At 34.7% G+C, this 24,987-nt stretch overlaps 2 protein-coding genes across 3 annotated transcripts; both read right to left on the bottom strand.

Moving 5' to 3' along the window:
• Positions 1-115: 115 nt before the first annotated feature.
• On the bottom strand, positions 116-17,532 carry LOC100243846 (dihydrolipoyllysine-residue acetyltransferase component 1 of pyruvate dehydrogenase complex, mitochondrial). Of its 2 annotated transcripts, XM_002262746.5 has the most exons (23): positions 17,263-17,532; positions 9,748-9,798; positions 8,957-9,011; positions 8,848-8,881; positions 7,625-7,674; positions 7,466-7,510; positions 7,240-7,313; positions 6,723-6,792; positions 6,117-6,305; positions 5,974-6,018; positions 5,780-5,853; positions 5,411-5,480; positions 4,792-5,184; positions 4,212-4,272; positions 4,088-4,132; positions 3,909-3,992; positions 2,643-2,719; positions 2,458-2,520; positions 1,450-1,520; positions 1,295-1,355; positions 1,125-1,185; positions 957-1,037; positions 116-390 (listed from the first exon to the last, which is right to left on the bottom strand). In XM_002262746.5, the coding sequence occupies exons 1-23, from the start codon at positions 17,427-17,429 to the stop codon at positions 332-334; spliced, it is 1,980 nt and encodes a 659-aa protein (XP_002262782.3). In that variant the 5' UTR covers positions 17,430-17,532; the 3' UTR covers positions 116-331. The 2 variants fall into 2 exon arrangements, with proteins under 2 accessions (XP_002262782.3, XP_059597801.1); XM_059741818.1 differs by lacking the exons at positions 5,780-5,853; positions 5,974-6,018; positions 6,117-6,305; positions 6,723-6,792 and having other exon boundaries at positions 17,263-17,516.
• Positions 17,533-19,844: 2,312 nt separating this feature from the next.
• LOC100252367 (large ribosomal subunit protein eL24) lies at positions 19,845-24,073 on the bottom strand. The gene is made up of 5 exons (XM_002262686.5): positions 23,890-24,073; positions 21,015-21,090; positions 20,727-20,828; positions 20,468-20,616; positions 19,845-20,160 (listed from the first exon to the last, which is right to left on the bottom strand). The coding sequence occupies exons 1-5, from the start codon at positions 23,898-23,900 to the stop codon at positions 20,004-20,006; spliced, it is 495 nt and encodes a 164-aa protein (XP_002262722.1). The 5' UTR covers positions 23,901-24,073; the 3' UTR covers positions 19,845-20,003.
• Between the last annotated feature and the right edge of the window lie 914 nt (positions 24,074-24,987).

Below are 24,987 nucleotides of genomic sequence, written 5' to 3'. Positions count from 1 at the left end.
AAGGACAACAGCAGCACAACTTTGGAACACATAAACCTAAGTACACCATACCAAATCTCATATCAATTGATACCTAAACAGACAATTTGACTCTCTTCAAACAAGTTGAATCCAATGAATCAATAACTTGAGATGGTACTAGAAATGCAATATGTTAAAGCCATGTATCCCAGGAACAAAATTGCTGGATGCTAGGAAAATTTCCAAATACAATTTGGAAGACAATCACCTGCTATGATTGCTCTCTAGGAAACTCCATCTATTAATTCCGAGGGCTTTCCTCGTGTTATTACAGAACAAGTCTTTAATAACAACATTTAAGTGCTCATGTTTACAACAGAAGTCTTCGAATATCACTGAAGTTTGAGCGCAAAGCTGAAAGGAATGCACCTGTGAAATAAGACAGGATTAACATCAAAATGAAAGGAACCAAAAAAGTATGAGTAAGGTTAAAACTTCTGTTATTCACATCCTTCAATGCTATAGTCCAAGACTCCGGGCTGCTTAAATAGCAGAAACTTGGATAACTGATGACTCTGTAGATGCAGGTGCATGTACTAAAGGAAACAGAAAAAAGGAACCCTAGCTCATGCTCTCTCTTTTGACACAGAATTAATGCAGGGAGACAACATCTGTCTTTTTCATCAAAGATGTGGGCATTTTAGTGCCCATCTCTTTTGCCTTTCAGTCATAACCCCCATGCAAGATTTGGGATTTTGGAGTTGGTTACACTCATGACCTTCGAAAACCAAGGAAGATTGAACCTGGGAGGAGTCGGACCCCTCCATGATTGTTTGTATTTTGTACAACATTAATGGCACACTGATCATGCATAAATATCCTACTAAATTATAGAGCATGAAGCATGATTTGAATAGAAAATGGTTATGCAGTATCCAGCATAGCTAGGAAACCTCCTCATTTAGAAAATAAACAAATTTTACACCATTACATACCTCCAACTTTGCCATCAAAAACACGATGATCAGCGGATAATGTTAAGTTCATTTTTGTGACAACTGCAGGCTTCTCAAGTCCTGAGAAGCAAGTAAATCCAAATCATACAACTAACTAAAAATGCATCAAGTGTATGGTAGAATAGGATATAAGCAACAATATCTAACCATCGCCTCCAACCACTGGTTCAACAACCTTGTTGCCTCTACCAACAGCAAGAATACCAGACTGCAAGATAACAGCATTAAACCAGAGAGATACAAAAGCTCAATAATGACAACTTAGTGTAATCTTAGTTTCGTTCGAGTCCTTAATTAGGAAAAGAGAGAGAAAGTACCTGTGGAGGGTTTATAATTGCACAGAAGTGATCAACAGGAAACATTCCCAGGTTTGAAATGCTGTATAAGATTAAAAAAAAAAAAAATTATGATGGCTGCTTTTAACAAAAGACACAAGTAATAGTATCATACTGGAATTATAAGACACATTCACCTGAAAGTTCCTCCTTGAAATTCATTGGGCTTAAGCTTCCCTGCTCGTGCCTTTTCAGCTAATTCTTTGACCTGAGGTACAAAAATTAATTAACTAGAAATCCATGAAACAAGGGAAATTATTCCCCAAAGAATTAATTGAGAATTGATAAGTAATTGAAAGGATATTGGAGCTAGATTGATGGACTTTCATTTAGGTTGTTGCAGATTTCATTCTCACTCAGTTCAACAAAACTCATAGCATTAATGAATGCACAAAAATTAAGGATTTGAGATTAATACTGCTGACCACTACTGCATATGTTCTAACATAGATACGATTTTGATGAATGTACTGTTGTTTAGTCTAAAAAGAGTAACTTCAGAACTCCTAGCATTATTGGAGGGCTTGCCGCAGGGTAAAACTTTTGTGCCTATTTAATCTAATAGTAGAGGGAGATTCTATTATTGTAATATCTTGGGCATCTAATAGGGAGATAGTCTCATAGAGGTTTGGCAACTGAATCCACAAAATTCTAGATGTTGCTAGTTACGTGGGATTTGCTCCTTCTCTCAGGTGCCTTGTTCAGTAAATCAAGTTGCAGAACAGTTAGCCAACAAAGCAGCAAAGCACTCGGTTTCCTTTGTTGAGACTTTCCCCCTGCATGTATTAAGCTTTGACAGTGTGTGTATATTGCTTTTTCAGCCTTCCGCCCGTGTAGATGGTTTTACTTTTTATGGAGCAGCATACATGTTTACTTTTTATCAACAACTGTACATCTTGGAAGCATTGTTCATCCTTCTTTGTATTTACCATTTAATGAATGAATATTTTTTTAAAAAATAACACTCTTCAAGCAAAAAAAATTGTAGATTCAGGTTTCTACTGCAAGCAAATTTCCAGGATTTATTCATTATTTTTCAAGCTAAAAAAAGAGAATGTGAAAGTGTAAGCTCAAAATCTTCACTGGCCATAGAATAGGAGGAGATTCAGAACACTGAACTAAATTTTAATCAACTTATGAAATACCTCTATAGAGATTGATGATATGGTCTTCTGATCAGCATTCCTCACAATTGGAGTCATCAAGCCCTGTAACTCAGATAATATTAGGAAACAAGAGAATTTGAGATTTCTCCCTTTTTTTTTTCCCCTTTCCCTATTGTTTCCTGAGATCCAAATGAAGGCTAAGGAACAAGCTAGTGGCAGAATACCTTCTCTGTAGCAACTGCAATTGATATGTCAACAGAATCAGATAAAATGACTTCTCCTTTCTCGGCATTCCAGTAAGCTGCAATGTATTGCCACAACAAAATTTGGCATCAGATATATAGATATCAGAACTTAGTTGGAGTAAAAAATCAAAATGACATGTTGTAGAAGGATTGATGCAAGTATCCATACACTCCAAAAATCAGTTGGCAGTAAGAATATAAAGTATTCCAATATAGCAGTTAGTAATACCACTTTCCTTCATTTCATCAGTTCAACACAATATTGAAACACAAATAATATGCATATGAAGCCCATCACAGAACTTGAGTGCAGGAAAAAGTTGACAAATCAAAGTACTTCAGATTGAAAGAATTCAAACATTGTTCAGAAGAGGACTTGTAGAAAAAACAAGCCAATCAATAGAACAACTATTGATGTAATCTATATTGATGTATTTCAAAAACTTTTTCTGTTGAACATCAATACCTGGTGGTTATCATCAGCAGCAACCACCAATGTAATCTTGATTGATGACTTTTAGACTTCTGCTGTTAAACATCAATATTTGGTGATTACCATCAGCACCAATCACGAACATCATCTCAATTATTGGTTTACAAAAACCCTTTCTGGGTTTAACATCAATTCTTATATATAAAATCAAATTTATTTCTATGTAGAAAAAATAGGATAAATTTATTCACTAAATGATTAGAAAAGTTCAATAAGGTCTTAGGAAGTCAGAAGTTGTTACAAAAGATGTTAATACCAAGCAAACAAGCTAGCAAATTAGAAATAACATGTGCAATAGCATTACAACTAGTATTAGTAGTTAAAACACAATGTATGTCTTCCTGATTTCTTCAGTTGAAGATTGGGAATTAGTGGAAAAAAAAAAATTCATGCAAGTTTCGACAACCTCTATTCTTTGCTGGTTAGAAAACCTAGGGTTCTCACAATGCTCAACAGTTAAACAAAACTTAGGTCTATGTAGGTTCTGGCAGAACAGAGTATGTGCAACAAACCTACAACAGTAAACAAGTTCAACTAATATCCATTTTTGTGTTTAATATGAAAATATGTCTTAATGCAGCATCAAACATCAACTAATTGAAAGAGACTGTGAACTAGGAAAAAAAAATAAAAACAAATTCATCTCTAATTATAATTAACTCCAACCACAAACATGCAATTTCATGCCTCTGAATTATCTATTCAAGACAGCTCCATTGGAACAGTGCATAAATACTTGAGAAATGTATTACCATTTGCTTCTGGTACATTTTTAAGTGCCATTGCTACAGCTTTGATAACAATATCATTCACTGAGACTTTAACATCATGCTTCTCTGTAATTGAGAAAAGACAGAAGGATGAATAATCCTTCAAATTACAAGAATGCATAAGAAACCAAAGTAACAAGATAAAAGATTATATTTTATACCTTTAAGCTCCTTTCTAAAGGAAAGAAGGGGATCCAGTATAACATCTGTAGAAACAATCAAATCTTTCAGACTATAGCTTAGTTAATAGTAACAAATATAGAAAAGTGTATAGTATTCTTAAACCTGAGGATAAATATAAATGTGGAGTATTTTGTTTTGATTCCAACAACCTTGTTGCTATCACCTGCAAAACAACATCTGATGGCTCAATTTAAATGCAACTTCAGTAAAAAGGAGCTCTATATTAAAGCCCTTATTTATAAAAGAGAGGCATGACAAATATTTTATATAATAGACAAAAAGGGATCTAATCTAGATCTTCCACCCACGTGGAGAAAATGCTGTCCCAGTTACTTGAAATGGACACATAAAACCTCCCATAATTCTATTATAAATCCAGGGTCATAACTTTTGTCAATGCAGAGCACCAGATTCACCCTCACATCCTCAAAGCCTTCCTGTCCTTGTAGAGGCTATAATATAAATAACTGTTACTGGTGCAATTACTATTCTTCCTCAAATGCCTTATTTGACTTAATTTGAATAGGTAGATATGAGGGGCATAATCTAAAAAGGCTTAAAATCCTATTAACATGTCAGTGATGTCATAACCTATTTAAGAATCCACAAAACAAATATAGACAGAAGTCATGCACATTACAAATATTGGCCAAATGCTGTTTCCAAGTTAAATGAAACTTACCTTGCGTATTTGGCTATTGGGCATATCTTCAAATGATTCTGATTGCTGTAAATGAGACCTTTCTGGTGATGCTGAGGGAGAAGCTTGAGAGTGAACTGGAGGTGGAGGCATCTTATCCTTTGAGGAAGAACTTGAAGATCCTATTCCTGCCTTTATTGCAGCTAAAACATCCCCTTTCAGCAGAGTACCTCGAGGACCTGATGCCTTCAGTGTTGATGCATCCAATCCAAATTCTGTAATTAGCAACTTTGCAGACGGACTAATCCTAGTAAAACTGGATTTCTCTGCTCTAACTTCATTTCTAGATTCTTGCTGTTGTGGCTTTTCCTTCTTGATATCTGAACCACTACTAACACTGGCCTTTACAATTTCAATGTCATCTGGATCCTCAACCTTGCAAAAAAGCAGATATTAGTGCTCCATATGCTGCCTCGAGTGGCTATAGCTGCACTAGAAATTACGGACTAGTATGATGCATAAGATTTGCATTAATCAAAATCGTGTTGGAAGAACTGATAACAAGTATCTAGTGCTTACTGTAAAATTGATTGGCAATAAGTTGCAGCTAAGGTGAAAATAAGTCATACACAAACAAGTGACTAGCATTATTCCAACTCACTGTTATTGCAATGGGTTGTCCCACAGCCACATCCTTAGAACCTTCAGGTGCTACTATCTTAGCCAAGTACCTGCAGCCAACATTCCAACACAAAATAAAGACAAGTATCTCAAGAAGGGCTTAAAAATGCATCATTGGTTAAAATTTTATTCACTTATGTTCCAAAATAACGATTAAAATGTTTTTTTAAGTTCCTAAACAAACTTGCATCAAGATTTTATGATTAGTTCCATAATTGAAGTTCAAGACAAATTATATAGAGGAAAAGGAGTTCTATGGCATTTTCAAAGAATTATTTATTTATTTATTTATTTATTTATTTATGTGTAAAGCAATAGAGTATTATAAGGCATTGTCATAGAACATTACCCCTCTTCAAGACTTTCAAATTCAAGGGTGGCTTTGTCTGTCTCTATCTCACATATCACATCACCCACTTCTATCTGTTAGATCAAGTAAATGATCAAGAGAACAGGAAAGGCTGAATAGATAAACAAGTATTTTCCAAACAGGAAAAAAAATATTACTTGAAATTCAATAACCTTTAATTAAGCATAACAAACCTTATCTCCTTCCTTTTTCCTCCACTTAGCAATGTTACCCTGGTTCTGAAAATGAATACACAAATAAATAAAACTTTAAGCTTCTAAATTTAGCATGACAAGGTCAGCCAGAAGTATTACAATCCGTATTCAAACTTTCTTACCATAGTTGGGGACAATGCTGGCATTCCAAGAACAATATGAGGAGGAAGTTCTGCTGTGTTAATTGTAGAACTCATTTCCTGTTGCTTGTCTTCATTTCCAGCATTTTCATGTTTTGATTTTTTCTCTTCAACCCCTGATCCTCCAGCAACACTAGCAGGGACTTTTTGGATATCCTCTTCATCCTCCACCTTGTGAATGGTTGAATATATTTTTCACAACAATAGATACTCAGAATGATTAATACTTGATAGCAAAGACCGAGCAAGCATAAAAAAACTGTATAACATATCAACAGTTATGCTTACGACACAACTGAAGTCAATGTTCAAAAGCTATATATTGACAAGCTATTACTCTAACAGAAATTACTTACAAAGCCTAATATACTAATAACGGAATGGGAAAAAAAGGCAAAGAACTTCACTAAAAGGGCATACTTAAACAAGATGCTGAATTCTCTGAACATCATAGAATAGCTTTTGTTCTTAGAAAACCCGAAACAAAAGTAAATGCTTATTGTATTCCTTCTTTGTCTGGCTGGATGCACATGGTATTCTATTTAAGTACAAAAAATCAATAAACGTTTGAGGATTATCTCAATTTACCGTTATTGCAATAGGTTGTCCCACAGGCACATCCTTTGAACCTTCAGCTACTAGTATCTTAGCCAGAAACCTGCATAAAATGTTTGCAAAACACCAGGGCCAAAGGATTGAAGCACATGTTTAAATTTTCACTCAACTATTTATATGCACTATCCAGCCATGATGCAGGTGATGAAATACAGATTTTGTTTAGAAAACTGAATATCATATTCAATGTGAAAGCCATGAAACTACAAGTGCTGACATGTGAAAACAAAAAGATAGAAAGAGAAATCAGATTCTAAATGTAACAAAAAAAATGAAGTTCATAACATTTTAATTTCCACGTGCTGAAAATAAAATATAGAGAGAAAGAGAATGCCTATGGAAACATTCTTTTTTATGCCAATCAAAAGATTTGTGGGAATGAAGAGTAGAAGACAATATATCACTATAATAGCTAATCTCAATATTACATTCTATTACTACACAAAATATATAAAATCAGCTTGTTTTTAGGAAAAGAAAACAGAATTACCCCTCTTCAAGACTTTCAAACTCAAGGGTAGCTTTGTCTGTCTCTATTTCGCATAGAACGTCACCTGGCTCAATCTGTTAGATTAAATCACCAAATTCATAGATGAAATCAACAAATGGTCTCATCAAGTGAAAATTTCTTATTGTCATTATTTATAATTATATCAAATTGGAACTTAAGAAGCTTTAAACTCTCACATCATATCAACTTTTTGAATATAACTGACCTTATCTCCTTCTTTCTTCCTCCATTTTGCAATGTTACCTTGAGTCTGCACAAGAGAGCACACAAGAATGCAACCTAGCTTTTGTGCAAAAAAGAGAAGATCCAACCACAAAAAAAACAACAAATGTTTCAAAATTAATTCCTTCCCCATATATCTTACCATTGTAGGTGATAAAGCTGGCATTCCAAGGACCATATGCGAAGGAAGCTCTGCAGTAACACAAAAGTTCAACGATAAGAGCCAGAACACGGATACCCTGACATGCATCACAAAGTATACATGAAAAATGCATTTATCACTAACTCTAGTTGAAACTCAAAACATGAAAAGCACATAGAAACACAACAATAATGTATATAATAGGAAGGAAATTAAAAGAAAACCAGAAAAAAAAGGAGGAAAAAAAAAGAATTTAGTGAGAGAGAGAGAGAGAGAGAGAGATCCAGGATCTCTTGCCTTCAAAACAAGTCCTTAGGAACTGTAAATTCTCATTTCGGTAAGTATTAATTCAATCAGATGACTGCAGCCCTTTCTATAGACCAGAAAAACAAATAACAACCAATCCTAACTGAGTTAAACCTTAGAAAGGAACTCAAAAAGACTAAAAAGAAACCCTAATCATTCACTGTTACAGTAGTGGTGATACTAACCCATTCGAGTTGGCTGAAAAGAACTGCTACAATAACTTGCTATAATAACTTTTATTTTCTCCTAGTTTTAACATAAAATTTTTAATAATTACTCTCTAGAAAAAACCACCAAGGACATTTCTTCCCACACCGAAACAGTCTCTTAATTGGCATGGCACAAATATAGCTTAAGGATTTTAAAGAGGGTACATTTTATCTAATCAAGGAACCACCACCACAACCACAACAGGAAGGTATACAATGAAATTAAACTTCTATAGTTTCTTCTGGGTTGGTGACTGCCTAGAACCTAAGCCCTATCATGAGTAGGATTTGGGTTATGTTGATCCTTGCCCAATGTGCACTCTTATTAATACATAAAAGGAAGGAACAACTTACAGATAACATAACTAGCAATTCATAAATTTATTTCAGTTATTGACATTCTTTTACCCTGCCAGTCTATTAGAAACAGGCAAGGGTCCTAATATGTTATGATTAATTGACCTGATAATGATCCCTGAAGAGTGTCAGGTAGGGTACTGGTAAATACAAATAAAATTGGAAAGTTAATCTCTTGTTTTCTTATAGAAGGTTGTATGGTTGTGTTCATCAAGCCTGCAGCTTAGTAGACAGCTACTGAATGCATAACCCACACAAGAGATCACTACAGGGCTTCTTATGACCAAAACTGTAAGAATCTAAGAGATACAAAGACATGATACATAAACTCCGATTAGCTAAGATCTATACCTGCAGATGAGAAATTACGGACACCGACTTGCAACTGCAAAATGGCAATCAAAGTCAAAACACAGCTTTGATATGAAGAGGTATTTACTAATATATTTCAAAAACTGACCTTGAGCTTAGAAGAACCATCTTGAACTCTGGGGACCATCAGTAAAGATGCAGGCCTGATAAGCTTCATCATCAGTGAATTACATAGGAAAAGAAAATTTGAAATTAAAGTAACTTGGGCTGCAAGCTGGGTTGGTCCAAATAATAACTGAATAATATGAACCCAACCTGATGCGCAGACCCTGATTGGATTTAGATCAGTTTTCTGGCTTCATGCCGGTGCTCAATTAGATCAACTACCTAGCTTGACCTTGATTTGATTTTCAGATTTGGTTTTCTGACGTGTTTTGTTTTAGGTCAAATAACTGGTTTAAGGTCATCTTATATCCATAAATTATAAATATATACATGTTTTTTGTGAATTCATACATCATGTACATATCAAGGTAAAATCAGAATAAGAACTGCTTGACCTGGTTTAATGAAACCCCACCACAAGCATCCAAAACATTCAACAACGGGTTAGGTTAGGGTTGAATGTATTGGTTCAATCTTGAGGTTAGTTGATGCTCCATAACCAGGCTCAGTTTAGTTTTAACATCAGCATTAACTCCAATCACATTTTCACCATTGTAGTGACCAAAATAAGGTAATAAAAAGCCAAAACATTTCTAACTAATAGAAAGAAACACCTTCTCTTTAGTCCTGAAATTAGAGAACAAGAAGTTTACAACAGGCACTAAATAAAAAAACTAATTCAAACAAGCTGGAAATATAGGAGTAATGCAACCACATAAGAAATCAAAACATGGTTCACAAGGGACCACAGATGGAAGGGCAATAGATGCAAACCTTAACAGAGTGCCATCACCATCCACAGAAGACTTTTGCACAGTGGAAGTGCTGCACCAGCGAGTAAAAAGTAAGCAAGGATACTACAGTGATCCTTACATAAATGGGAATGGGATTGAATTCAATAAGCATTATAAGCAATGATGTCTTCACATAAGTTAATAGGTCAGAATCACAGAGTCATTAAAAATGATATTGGGCAATGTGAAAGCATCATTTCTACAACCAAAGAAATATGGAAAGAGGAAACATAAGCCATAAGATGCTAATGATCTCATCTTAAGATACTTAAAAGAAACACAAGTCCAAATTGAATTTCTCAAGACTGATTTTGATGATAACAAAACAAAGGATTAACACCTAATCTTTTCTTGAAGTTTTTTGACCAGGTTATAAATTTCTAATATAAATTGGGAGCTTCAAGGAGAAGACATGCATGGAACGTCCAAAATTCAATCAAGAGAAGTCCTCAAGAACTCTAGTACTTAGGATCTTATCTAAAGTTAGATCAAGGTGCAATTGCGTGAGAACCACACTCCATAAAAATTTGACCTATTGAGATCAAACTTCTGGGCTTAAACAAATCGATCATTCTAAGGTTTTCAAAATAAAGCTCAAAAGTGCGAAAATGGAAAAATATTTTCTTAAAATGAGCTACACTCATTCAGGACTAAACTTTTCCAGTGTATTCTCAAAAGTTAAGAAGGATTTTTCAAATTTGAATGACTTAGCCGCAGTTTAAATCAACTCAGAAGCTTGCAAAAGTGCACAAAACTATGGTTCTCTAGCTCAGGCAGTTGACCAGCTTGTCATCTGGTTCCATTTGGGTAGAACCCTTGTTTTGTAGCATGTTAGAAGTGTCTACAGACTAAGCAACTAATCAATAGGTCATGCAACTGGTTCAGTAACTGGTTAATAGGTTGTGCAAGGTCACCTGATATGCGTTAAATGCTAATGGGTAGTCAAGTGATTGACTGCATAGTCAACTAGTAGAGGGGAAGACTACATCTAAAAACCAATTTTTCCAAAAATCTCATATTTAAAGCCCCCAAACTTCATTTAGAAACAACCTACCACTTGCAAAACATTCTATAGATTGAATTTGAGCTTCCAATACATCCTTAATACAATTATTCCTAACTTGCAACCCCATTGATTGCACAATTAAGTCTAGCTAATTTCCACACTATATTCTCACTTGCCTAGCTAGCTCTTTATACTCCTTTTGATCAAAGGATTATTTTTCCCCTAAGAGAGTGGTTCTTAGTGAGGGAAGATCATTTGAAAGAAATTGTGAAGACTTGTTGGTACCTAGAAACCAATTGTATATTGTAGCCCTTGGTTTGAAGGATCCTTGCATAATGGAGCAACCTAAAGGCTTGGATTAAAGCTTTAGGACAGTGGATGTAGCTAAGGTGCTGTCAAATCACGTACATCAAAGTTTGTTTCTTCTTCCCTAATCTCTTTATTATTTGTTTGCTCACATCATTGATTATTGCTTTATATCATTATTATTGCATATAGGCTTGTAATTTTGATAAAATTTGAAAAAGTATCTTTCAATCAATTCATCCTCCACTTGGGTGATTACCTTAGGTTTACAATTAGGTACACTTTCACACCAATTATACATGCATATTCACATCCATCTTTATCAAAATGAGATGCTAGCATTACTTGGAAGATTCTTGAGAAAGCATCCTTCTGGTGTCATAACACAAGCATATTTGGAGGCTCACCTCCTCCATTGAGTGTAGGTTTAGTGGTTAACCTTACTTAGAAGCCCCAAGGCACCTTACTTCTGAGACCCAATTATAGAACAAATTTTGAGGAGACTTGATAGATGAAAGAAGACTTTTCTATCTTTAAGAGGGACAGTCTCCTATTTCATCACCTATTGCTTAAATCCCCACACATTGCCTTCACCATTTTCGAGATTCCTATTAAGCTTGTCATGATGTGAGAGAATTCAAAATGACTTCTTATGGTCAGTTTTTGAGAAGGAAAAAGGGATCGCATAATTGGTGGAGTAGCTGCACAAAAACTAAAGGAGGGGTGATGCAGAGCATACATGCCAATTACACCTTTTCAAACTTATCACAAGCATAGGTATAAGGGATGTATCTTTTAATTAGGATTTTATACTTATGTTTTCATTTAACAATTATGAGGATTTATTTTTTTTAGTTTATCATGTTTCAAATTTACCATGTTGTTAGTATCAACTTAAAATTTTAGCTGTTTGTTTTTGCTAGATGTGTTGTAGACTGTGTATATAAAGGCTTCTTGGAGTGGTTAGCCTCCAATTAGGGGTTGGGGTGTTTTGTTCTTTTTGGTTGGGAGGCCATAGTTGTCTCGTATACTCCCTGTATGCTTTGCGGCTTTTTTGCCTTCTGTTAATATATGTGCTTACTTATCAAAAAAAAAATATATATAAAGGTCACTCTTGGTGAATAATAAAGCAGATTTGAAGATTCATTGATTGCTGCCTATTTTTCCTCTTACATTATTTCCTACTTTTCTTCTTATTTTACTTCCATTTATTCTCCAACCCAATTCTAACTCTTTCTTTTTCCTATACTACCTATCCAGCATTTTACCAGAGCATGTCTTTTTTTTTTTTTTCCTTTTGATAGGCAAAGATAGAATATGCCTAATAAAAGGGGTGCACAAGGTATACACACTGTATACAAAGGCCCCAAAAGGCCAAACAAAGCTAAGGGATAACATAAAAAACAACTTCCTCACCTCAACTAGAGCTCAGCCAATCAATGAAGTCTAACATGGTCAAAGAACTATCACTTATGTAGATTCTAACTCACTCCTAAAAAATATGCATGAAAGCTTATTTGATTGTTTAGTCCCCCTTTTCAATGTTTTCTAAAGCTCTCTTATTTCTTTCTTTCTTTCCAAATAGCCCAAAACACACAAAGGGAGCAGCTCTCCAAACTTTCTTTCTTCTTCATGACAAAAGATCTATACCAACTAAAGAGGACCTCTCTCATACTAAAGTGCATCACCCATTCTATCCCAAAAAGAGCCTAAACAAGATGCCTCAACATGACTGCTTTTGAACAGTGAAGGAGGATATGAGCAATTGTTTCTTTGCCTCCTTTGCACAAATAGCATCTGTTTGGTATTCTCCATCCCCTTCTTTTAAGTTGATCCATAGCCAAAATCCTCCCCCATGTAGCTTCTCACATGAAAAACCCACCCTCATAGGGACCCAAGGATTCTAAAATCGTGAAGGGAACACATCTAAACTATCAATGAAAAAGGAGGGATAAAGAGACTTAACAAAGAAAATGCCATAATTTGTGTTATGCCAAATCATCTTACCTTTTAAACCATTGCAAATTGATTATGCCTATAATTACCTAAAAAAGGCCTCCACCTCGTCTAGTTCCCAATCATGAATCTGTCTCGTGAACTTAGGGTTCCCACATTATTCTCAATAGCATCCATTAAAGATGCATGGGTAGTCAAGACATGGGAGTAGATTAGGGAGGGTGGAAAAAAAAATGTGGGAAAGGACTCCTCTAAGGGCTCATTCTCACAACATCTATCCGTTCAGAGCTTAACCCTTTGACCATTTCCTACCCTAAAGACCATTCTACTTTTAAAGTCTTCCCATCCGCTTTTGATAGCCTTCCACACTCTCACCCCTCCCAGTACCTCCCCAAATTACCCGCTTCCAAAGGGAGCCACTCTCACAAGAAATTCTCCACAACGACTTGCTAAGCAGTGGCTTGTTAAGGATGGGTAGTATTCCCCTCACTTCTCTTGTCCTAGCAAATTAAAGACCAACTCACCAAGTGCGGCTTGCTCTCAAGAGCCCCTTTCCCCCAAACGAAGTCTCTTTGGATTCTTTCCAACCTTAAACTCACCTTTCTCGAAATAATGAACAAGGACATGAAGTAAATTGACAAACTAGAAAGGACACTCTTAAATAGGGTCATTTTTCCTACCTTTAATAAGTACCATCTTTTCCACATAACAAGTCATTCTTGAAATCTCTCCTCCTTCACAGCCCAAATCCGAGTTAATTTGAAATGAGTTCCTAGTGGAAGGTCAAGATACCCTACACTGCAACCAAAGACTCTAGCAAGCTCTTCCACATAGGCAACCTCCCCAAGGGCTTAATTCACTTGTCTCCATATTGATCTTAAGGACTATGATTGCCTCAAACCACATGAAAGTCCAACTCTAGTGTTTTATTTTCTCTTTTGAGGTATCACAAAAGATAGGAGTATCATCAGTGAAAAGCGAATGGGACACTTCCATTCCCTCTCCTCTTCCACTAACTGAGAAGCCTAAGATAAAACCCCCTTCCTTTGCCCTATATAGGATAGACAAGAGAGCCTATAGCTAGGATAAAGAGATATGGCGGTAGAAGTTCTCTCTACCTCAATCTTCTAGAACTTTGAAAGTAGTCAAAGGGTTCCATGTACCAAACCGAAGAAACAAGCCACAGAGATGCACCACTTGATCCAACTTGTCCACTCAAGAACAAATCCCATTTTTTATCCAAAACTACTATTAGGAAGTTCTAGGTGACATGATTAAAAGCCTTCTCAATATCCAGCTCACAAAGGACTCCCTTCTCGACACTTTTCATCCTAGGGCCAATGGCTTCATTAGCAATGAGGATCGCATCCAAAATCTGCTTTCCCTTTCCAAATGGTTGGAAAGCTGAGACCACTTTACCTACCACTTTTTTAAGCTTGTTAGTTAGGACTTTCACTAGTAGTCTACCAAAGCATGTCAATCCAAGCAAAATTCAATTTCCCAATTTTTATTTCAATTTTCTTTTCACTTATTCACCAAACTCCACCTAAAAAAGGTTGAAGATGTAGGAGATGCCTAATTGTATCCAAAGTTGAGGAGAAGAACTAGGGCAATCCCATAAACACTTGAAGATACATTTTGGGCTTTGAATTTGCATTTAGTTGAGGTACACAGACCTTTCATTAAACTTTGTACCTTATATTTTGTATCTATTGGCAATTTAAGAAATAGCTTAGGTCCCCAAAATATACAATAAATAAATTTCTATTATTCACTCATTGTCATTCATGATAAAAGAAAAACAAAGACACAAATAAATAACAAATAATGGAGGCATGTGATTCACCACAAAAAACTCCTCCATGCTAATTGCACCATGCTAATGCAAAGAACCTAGCAAATGGTTGACTAAGCAAGAAACGCATCGAAGAAACACCTTGACTCCAAAGACAAATCTAAAGTCCTAGGTAGTAAAGAACCCTACATCCAAGGGCCTATTTCTTTAGGATATCCAAGATATAATTGTCAATGAATCATTCTCCACTAAGAAATTACTGAAGCCTAAAGTATTGACTTGGATCAAGCATTCCCACAAGGGTAGTACCTGGGCCTCTATCACCAAACCCTCCAACAAGAATGGAAAAATCTCTAACCACCCCTTTCTTATGATCTTGGAAAACTCAGCAAATGCTTAATTATTCTAGATAACATACAAAACTACTATTAAAGTTGAGTTTGAATTGACCCACCAAAGGAAAAAATCTGGTCAAAAAACACTATTGTAGGCCTACTCCTCAAACAACAAGCAACTTTCCACTCTAGGATGAGTCACTTAACAAAGATGTGCAAAAAATTTGGGGAAACTAAACCAAACAGAAGAGAAGCAAAACACCACATCCCAAATTGATTCAATAGGTCTCCATTTATCCTAAAAAGTCTTGGCATTCCTCTCCAACTAGATCACCTAAAAAAACATTTGTAGATATGCGCCTAAGTATCCTACTCTTATGGTTGCCTCCAAACCTATTAAAAGTCATTACCATCAGACTAATTGCTGTTTTATGGGGTATCCATTCCATGGAAAATGTGAAGAGTCTAAGCTTCCTTCTTGTTGAACAATTAAGGAAAAGGAGATCTACCATCTCCCCATTGTCTGAACACATAAGACATCAATCACTCATGACTGAAGGCTTTGTTGAAGCAAATTATTGGCATTGTCCCTCCTATTAGCCACAAGCTACATAAAGGCTCCAGCCTTCCATATGGATTAAATAATACTATGACTAAATACATATTTTAACTTTTCAAATTCTCATTGAAAAAAGATGCAAAATTTAAAGTAAAAGCGCATAATTTAGTTTATTTTTTGGCATTATTATTTCCCTTATTTCATATTTTTAGTAGCATATGAAAAAATGATATGCACCATGACGTTTATCTTCTCGTAAATTTTCAATCATTATCTTCAATGCATACTGTAATTGTAACACCAACCACTCTCCTCTGTAGAAAAGTGGCAGAGCAAATGAATCAACTGAAAGAAAAGAAAAGAAAAGAAAAGAAAAGAAAAGAAAAAAGTCAAAAGCCAAGGACCAATGGAAAAAGAAAATAACTCCAATGGTAAATTTGTGAAGTTGTTGAAGCTGGGGGGTCATTCCAATCCATCCAAGTATCAAGGTAGCCTACCACAAGGGTTTGTCATAATACATTAAACATATCCAACCTTGAGCACATGTGCATGACACATGCATCCATACATAAGCATATATGAGTCATATGACTTATGTCTAATTGAACAATTCTTAACACTAATCTGAGTATACCTTAATCCATGCAGCAACTAATTCATAACTTAAAGTCCTTAACTGCATCATAAACCATTAGTACAACCCAAGTGGCAATGATTACTTGCATTAAGCAGAAAACAGTATTACCTCAAGTTTTTATCTAACCTTCCATTTGATTGCTGAGAAAACTAAGGAAAGAAAAATAAAACAAAATTTTGCATTAGGATCAATCGATCAGAAGCTTTTGTTCTTTTTTTTGTTCCTAAATAAGAAAAGACCCAACGTTCGAACTCTCTTCTTTCCTACATTTCTCAGAAGCCACACATAACTAAGTTATAACCTGTCTCTAAGCACAAAAAATAGTGGAATTACCAACACCTACTATCCTTGTGTTCAGAGAATTGCACAACCAATATAATATGTCAGATGATCCACATGATCACATCACAACTTCGAGAGGTAGTTGCAACATCATTTCTCAAGCTGTCTTTCAACGTCAAATTTTCAAACTTTAGAATATATCAAGCGATTTTGACACAAATCCAACAATCCCGAACACCCCAATTATTGCTCTGCATTTAGTCGCAACAAATCCCATCCTAATTCCAATCCCACGGTCCATCTACTTCACACACCAAAACCAATTCACAATTCTACGATCCCCAAATCCATCCAAAAAAGAAAAGAAAAGGAAAGAAAAGAAAAATTGCACACCGAATTAAAAAAAAAAAAAAAAAAAAAAAGAAGAAAAAACACAACGAAATAAACACCCAAAACTACAATATTCTACATGGTATCACAAAAACCTGTTAACCACCAAATAAAAATTTTCAACATGAATCAAGAAACTAAAATGAATCAGTCCATTAGATTACAAGGAAACCAAAAATGCAGCCAAATCAAATAAAACAGAAAACAAATAGAAAGAGAGGGAGAGTACTGAGGGAGCGATCTGGAGGCGGTGGAGGAGAGGATGCGAGCTCTGAAGAGGGAAGGGGCGCGAGAGACTATAGGGTGGCGGAGCCGAGAGAGCGCCATTTTAGAGAGAGAAAATGTCCAGAGAGAGAAATGAAGAGTTTTTGGTTGTTGTAGTAGGAGGAAAAGCATGCGTCCTTTGACTCAACTGAATGCAAATGGCGAGCTGCTCACTTCCCTACGGTTCGTCAAGTTATCAGGGGAGGCACCCACCCAATTCCACTCCCTTTTTTTGTGTTTTTGGTTCTAGGGGGTGTACGATTAACTCACTTAAATCACTTAAAATGAATTAATAATTTAATTTAAATTTTAAAATAAATTAAATATATTTTTAAAATAACTTAATGATACCATTTAAAGTTTAAAATAATTTTAAATAAAAATAATTTATTTTTATTTTTATTTTATCTTTTTATCTCGTTTCCCCTAATTATTTTCAGCGTTTTTTTTATTATTTCATGATTTTTATTATTACTGGATTTCTTTTATCATAATTATAATTTATAAGAATAAATATATCAATTTAATGATTTATAATAAATTTTAAATTAATTTTATCAATCTTAATACTTAAAAGTAATAATAAATAATAAGTTTTAAATTAAGAACTTAAATATAACTTAATTTAAGATTAAGTGATTAAGTAGTAACTTGAGTCATTCAACTTAAGTATTAGTGTGTTGATGAATTTTGGCAATGTTTTTGTTGCTGTGGCTATCAGTCTATCTGTCCATGTGAAAACTTAGCGGTTGCTTGAAAGTGAGGTGTGATTTGAATTGAGCTTGTGTATGAGAAACAGGAAATAGTGAGGTGTATTTTGAATTGCCCTTGTTTTTAGAGGAACATTTTTCAAAACAAAAAATGTGAAAAAGAGTAATTGGTTTTGGATTGAAATATTTGATTAAAAGAGATGAAATAATCACAAATTGTGAATTTAACCATTTTTTACAAGTAACATATTTTTGACATAAATGTTATTTACCATTTTAAGTATTTATACTTAGACTTTTTTTGTTTTTATAAAAAAATAATAAGGGTATTTTTATCCAAATGAAAATTGGGTTTTCATTCACCCTTTTAATCAAATAACCCTTTTCGATTTGGTTCCTTATTAGATTTGAGCTAAAATGTCAATCTATTTGTAAATTTTGTTATCATCCCAAACAGAAAAGGATATTCTAATTTTATGAACTTTAATTAAAAAAAAAGACAATGTTAAAAACATGTGAAGAAAATAAAATGGATGTTTGATAAAGTGACTTAATAATTAATTTAAATAATTAAATAAATTAAACATATTTAGTAAAATAATTGAATGATATGATTTAAAATAAAAAATAACAAGTAATAAGTAAAAATAATTAACTTCTTACATCTTTATTTTACATTTTTATCATCATTTACCTTAATTACCTTTATAATTTCTCTTTCCATAATCTTCATTATTGCTCAACCTATCTCTTTCTTATTCAAAGTTGCAAACACACGTTGAAGTGGTAGTAGTAAGGCTTTACCTCCCACCACTCCCCACACGTTTCCTGAAAATTTGTCATCATTTGTTTTTAACATTATAAGAAAGCTGAAAAAAGTGCTAGAAAGAATGGGAAAAAACAAATACCGTGAAAAGATGATGGAATATAGAAACGGTACACCACTCATGACAACCATTATTCTAAACTTTCTGAAGTTTTTGAGGGTATCATCCACCTTAAAAAATGGCTCTTTGGCCTTAAAAACTAATATGGGATGGGGTGTGGGATTAGGTAGGTCTCCATTTTTTATTTTATACTTGGAAGGAATAAGAGAATAAAAAAAAGGAAAAATCGGAATTTGATAAATAGCCTATGAGAAGCTACAATGTTGTTGGTAGACTCGAGTAAATTCGTTGTCTTGTTGGGTTGGGTTGGGTTGACATTTCACAAATTTGGATCCGAATGTTTCCTTCATAAGATGTTTGGGTATGGACTTCCAAAAAGATTGAGTGGACATGATGGCATATAAGCTATAAGACACTGCAATCAAATTGTCAGTCTCAAAATCCTAATCAGACTAGGGAGATTTCCTGCATATTGTCATACAGCAGAAAACCCAGCTACTCGGCTGTTCTGACTCATGGAAAACCATATCAAGGAGACAAATGGAATCACAGAAATTCTTGCAGTGTGAAATACTCAAGATCCTGTCGAGGTTTTTTTTTCTCCCATAGCGGTGCTTACCCAAGAACAATAATATGAGAACCATTTCCCATCATTTTAAATAAATACAGAAGTGTCAAGACAGAATCAAATGCTCAGTGTTGGAGCCTTCAATGCCATTTACTTTCCATAAAAATAATTCATTTATCATGCATATAATTCCAGACCTGAATGACATTTTGAGTTTGACCTCTTTCATTCACCTTAGAATGTATGTAGTCTGTCAAATTAGACCACATAAATCTTGGATTCATATGTTTCGATAATGAATTAGGTTTTCACAGGGGCCCAATACTAGGTAATGAAATATGCTATCACTCAACCAATGGTTAGGAGGAAAAAAGACCATAAATGAAACGTAAAAAGTTTAAAACTCCTCAAGTTCACTTCAAAAATTAAGTAGATGGAACTATATCCAACACAAAATTTGGAAAAAAAAAATGATTAAAATTCACTACAGTATCTTCCAAAAGGACAACTTCCTAGCTTTTACCTGTCCAGAGCTGGTAGCTCAGCGTTTTCCACCACCACCTCCTAGTTTCGGGCCCTTTGGTGCAGCAGCCCTGCCTGCATTACCCTTGCTCTGAGACTTCTGAGTTTTGGCCATCACTTCTGCTTTCTTTGCTTTCTTCTCATCCTTGGTTTTCTTGACCCTCTCCTTAATTTCACTGCACATTATAAGGCTCTTCAGAAGATAGAATTAAAAGAAACCTATTACCACTCAAACAGGGGGCTAAGCGGTTGGTTCTTGTTGCAGTAACAGAGCTTCTAGATCCAGATTCCTTATACATGGATCTGAGTCCTGGTGGATCTGGTCCCAGAAAATGTCAGTTACCATCCAGCAGATTGCCACTTATATATGAATGTGAGCTCTGATTATGTCCCTGTGAGAGTGTGCTAATGGGCATGGTATAGAGTGCATGAATTGGTGAAGGGTGGGTGCAAGGGAAACTAATAAGCAGAAAGAAATCATACCGAAGAGCAGCCTCCCTAGCAGCATCTCGAACTTCTGGTTTTTCAGTTCTCCTCTTCTGTATCGCCTCCAAGGTAGTACCAACTATGGATCTGGAGAATGGCTTCTTGGTGGCACGACGCCTCTTCTTCACAGCCTCCGCAGCTATGTCCTGTGAGTTGCATATAGATGAAAGAAGAAAATTTGTAATGTCCAACCACATGATACAGCTGCATATAGCAAACTTTTCAATGAATGAAGTATCATTAAAAGACATTCCACCTTCTTATGTTGCTTTCTATACATAGCCGTCCAGGTAAGCTTTGAAGGCTTAAGTCGGTTGTGAAAGTATCTCTTGCATTTTGAATTGGCAAATAGAAATACCTAACAATTGATCAATTACGAGATTATATAAATATTAATGGACATTCAGAATATAAAAAGCACAATAACAACCCCAACACTGCTCTCTAAATAAATCAAGGAAATTAAATATTTTTTGATAGGCAATCAAGCAAATTAAATATTCATATGAGACTTGAAAATATGTAATTAAATCCACATTTTTACCTGTGAATCAGATCTAACAAATCTGATACCTTTACCAGGGTATATCTTTGCACCACTGAAGCGACAGAGTTCAGTCCTGAAAGACCAATATTAAGTAATGAGATTGCAGACATATATTTTTTTTTTTGATAAGTAAAACAAGATATATTAATGAAGGGCAAAGAGTTACAAGTATACAGGGGGTATACAAAGCAACAAACCCCTCAAAAAGCCAAAAAAACAACGAGCCTCACCATCCCTTAGTTGGACGCCAACCATTCTAGGAACCCTATAAGGGACATACGCTCCTTACCAATATACAATCTAGCCCAACTCCACAAACTACACACAAAAGAATTCTTAAGCTTTTGGATATTAAGCTCTCCTCCCCTAAAAGCTAACCTATTTCTTTCCTTCCAAACCGTCCAAAAAATACACAACGGAATGGATTTCCATATCTTTTTCCTTTTCTTTCCCACGAAAGGGCCCCTCCAGCTAGTTAGAACCTCCTTTACAGTTTCTGGAAAAACCCACTGCACACCTGATAACCCAAGAACAATATCCCACAAAACTCTGACTACTATACAATGAATAAGAATGTGATTTACAGTTTCTTCTTCACAACCACATAGAAAACAGCAGTTAGGAAGCTGCCATCCTCTTTTCTGAAGTCTATCAAGAGTGAGCACCCTCCCCCAAGTAGCCTCCCAAGCGTAGAATGCAACCTTGGTTGGAACTGAATCCACCCAAATGCATCTAGCAGGAAAACCAATATCATTCGGTCTGGTCACCAATCTATAGGCTTCTTTCACCCTAAATTTACCATTCCTTCCTCCCTTCCAACGGACTGAGTCTTCCTCCATAGAAGGCTTGAAATCCCTCAACACATGCAACAAGTTCCCTATCATCTCCATCTCCCAATCATTAAAGTCCCTCAAAAATCAGAGCCAAATAAAAAACGGTATCAACAAGGGACATAAAGATCAAGGATAATAGAATATGTGGCAGAACTATGCATATTAGAATGCATGAGTTAATTACTTATTCTATCCAAAAAGAAACCAAAGTACACCATTTTCATTCAGACTACTGGTAATTAAGAAAATACAGATTTTTTTAAAGTAAAACTTCTTATTATTATTTTCTCTGCTAAGACTCAAACCCAGAACTCCCACATGCCCATCCCAACCTCCTTGAACCAGGCCTCAAGGGCTACCAATCACATGTTTGTTATTTCAAATATATTATAATTACATTTATAGGCCCATAGAAAAGTCCCATGCACATCCTATAAACTAACTTCTATTTTTCATTTGTCATTCTGTTCCTTAACCATAATGTCAAAGATGTGATACAGTACATCATTCTGCAGCAAGAACTGCCCAGGATCTCAGAATTAATTAACAAATTATGAATACATCCGAGAGATTCCACAAGAATTCCTAGAATCAATTCCAACTCAACAAAACAAGGCCCTATACCCAAATGCTTGGGATCAGCTCTATCAAAATATGAATACCTTTTTGCCTTATAGGACACATGCTCACAGAGATCTAACAAATGGTTTTTCAACACCACCTCCTAACCCAAGCACATGCATCTCCTTCAGCCAGATTTTAGCTGTCCAAGTCAAAGGCTCTTTTTGTTCGTTTCCTTTGTTCATGTGTGCAAATGTGGTGGAAGGTGGGTAGTAGAGGTGCCTGCATACTAGTTATAGCCAGGAGGAAGCATTGAAACATATACATCTATTCTAGAAGAGTTCATAACGATTTGCTCAAGTCATGAATAATTAGCGACATATTTCATGTAGTAATAATATTCCACAGATGATTTAGAAAATATTGAACCAATATGGCTTCTTAAAATTAAGAAAAAGAAACTGATCATGAAGTGGAACTTATATAAAATATTTTACTATAGTTTGCACAAATGGTATGCAATAGTCTTTTACATCTTTAAATTAGTACACTTAAAAAATATGAATATCCATAGAGAAGTTGGCATTCTAGAATCTAAGACTGGCCAGATAGGTCATACCCATTAGCAAGTTCCTTGAGTAACTGACTACTAGGAAATAGGATCAGCTGCAGAAGTGGCACAGGAGATATGATTTGCATAAATGAACCAAAATTAGGTCGAAGCTCTATTCAGTTTAGCTAAATGAAAATAAATGACTATGGCACAAGTTAAGAAGAGAAGCTAAATAAACAATCTCCAGAGATCTTATTGATCAAAGTGTTGATGACAATGCACATTCCAAAAACCCAACCACTATGGGTAGGAAAGACAATTTATGATTATCAATCTGAGAATATCAGGAGAAATGTCTCTGATAAAGGGTGTCAGTTTTATATCTTTTTTAAACCTAAATTGGTGGATACGCAGTGCTCGTTGATCCCCTTGAGAAGCTTCATCCCCAACACCCTTTCACCCAAAAAATCTAACAAACCCTCCTTTCAACGATTTGCTTGCAGTTTATCAAATATAAAATGCCTCCCAGGCTACATAAGAAATCCCAATACCAAATCCAGGATGATCTCAAATTAAAAAAAAAAATGCATATATCACTAGAACTAGGGTTTGATGGGAGAGAACAGCTCACAGCAATCGCAAACTATGACGCATTCCAAAAGTAGGGAAGAAAAAAAAAAGGCACGCAAAAAGAAGCAGATAATGAACGAACGGGCACACATTGCCCTCCATTTCGTTACTGAGAAAATTGCGTAAAAGAAAAGATCAGAAAACGAACGAAAATTTTGAATCTCGTGTTTCATACAGTTCCAATACAAAAGAGAAAAAGTAAGAGCCTCAGATAATGTAAAATCTAATATTCAAAACCCTAATCTTCATTGGTCTTCCCTCACTTTCTCACTAAACAAACAGGAAACTAACGTACTTGAGAACCATGGCTTCCGACGACCGATATCGTTGCTCTGCTCCTTTGGTTCTGCTGAAAACCCTAGACAGGTAAAACCATAAATAGTCCTAAGGTTAGCAAGAAACAGCCCTAGTATTCTTTATAATTACGCAAATGCCACCTAGCTTGATCAAATCTCTGGGTGATCGGGTATCAATTGCTTTGTGCGGGTTGACCAAAAAGAATTTTGATGGAAATTTTATCGATTTGAATTACAAAAATAGCCCCCGTGGTTTTGGTTGAAATGGTTTTAGCGGAAGTGTTTTCCTTTGTTGCGCCTCCATAAAACATTTTTACGACAATTTGAAAAAGTGGTTCTAATAATGTTTTTCCCCATATGTCACATAAATATAAAAATATAAAAATGCTTTTAATATTAATAAATTAACTTTTTTTAAAAACTAAAAATAATCATTTTTATAATTACAAGAAAATTTTGAAAAATATATTTTTATATTTTTAATATTAATAAATTAACTTTTTTAAAAAACTAAAATTAATCATTTTTATAATTATAAAAAATTTTGAAAAATAGATTTTTATATTTTTAATATTAATAAATTAAATTTTTAAAAAGGCAAAAAAATAATGATTTTATAATTACAAGAAAATTTTGAAAAATAGATTAATAAATAAACCTCAATGATGATATAATAAATTTTTAAAATAAAATAAATCATTTGATTATATATTAAATTAAAAATAGTAATTTTTTTATGAATGACTGGTGACAACTATCTAAGATTCAAAAGACTTTTTAAATTATATTTGTCTAAAAAGAACCAAATATTAATTCTTACCCTTATAGTATTCTTATCCGAGATGGGGGATTGAGTCATAAAATATGGTTCAAAATATAGTTTTATGATGCTAGTGATATGTATATAATCCGTAGGTTCGGATTACCATTTTATTTTATGGTAATCTTAATAATCAAACAATAAAATGAAATTTGTCTTAAGATTTTTGTCCAATTTATTAAAAACATATGGACTAATAAATATGTAAAATAAATAAATCAGATAAAAATTTAAGTCACAAATAAGGTTGATTAAGATTAGAGTTTGATTTTATGTC

Source organism: Vitis vinifera, chromosome 13, assembly GCF_030704535.1.
Source record: "Vitis vinifera cultivar Pinot Noir 40024 chromosome 13, ASM3070453v1".
Taxonomy (NCBI): domain Eukaryota; kingdom Viridiplantae; phylum Streptophyta; class Magnoliopsida; order Vitales; family Vitaceae; genus Vitis; species Vitis vinifera.
Note: the sequence above shows the minus strand (reverse complement) of the source record. Positions and strands in the feature narration are given on the sequence as shown.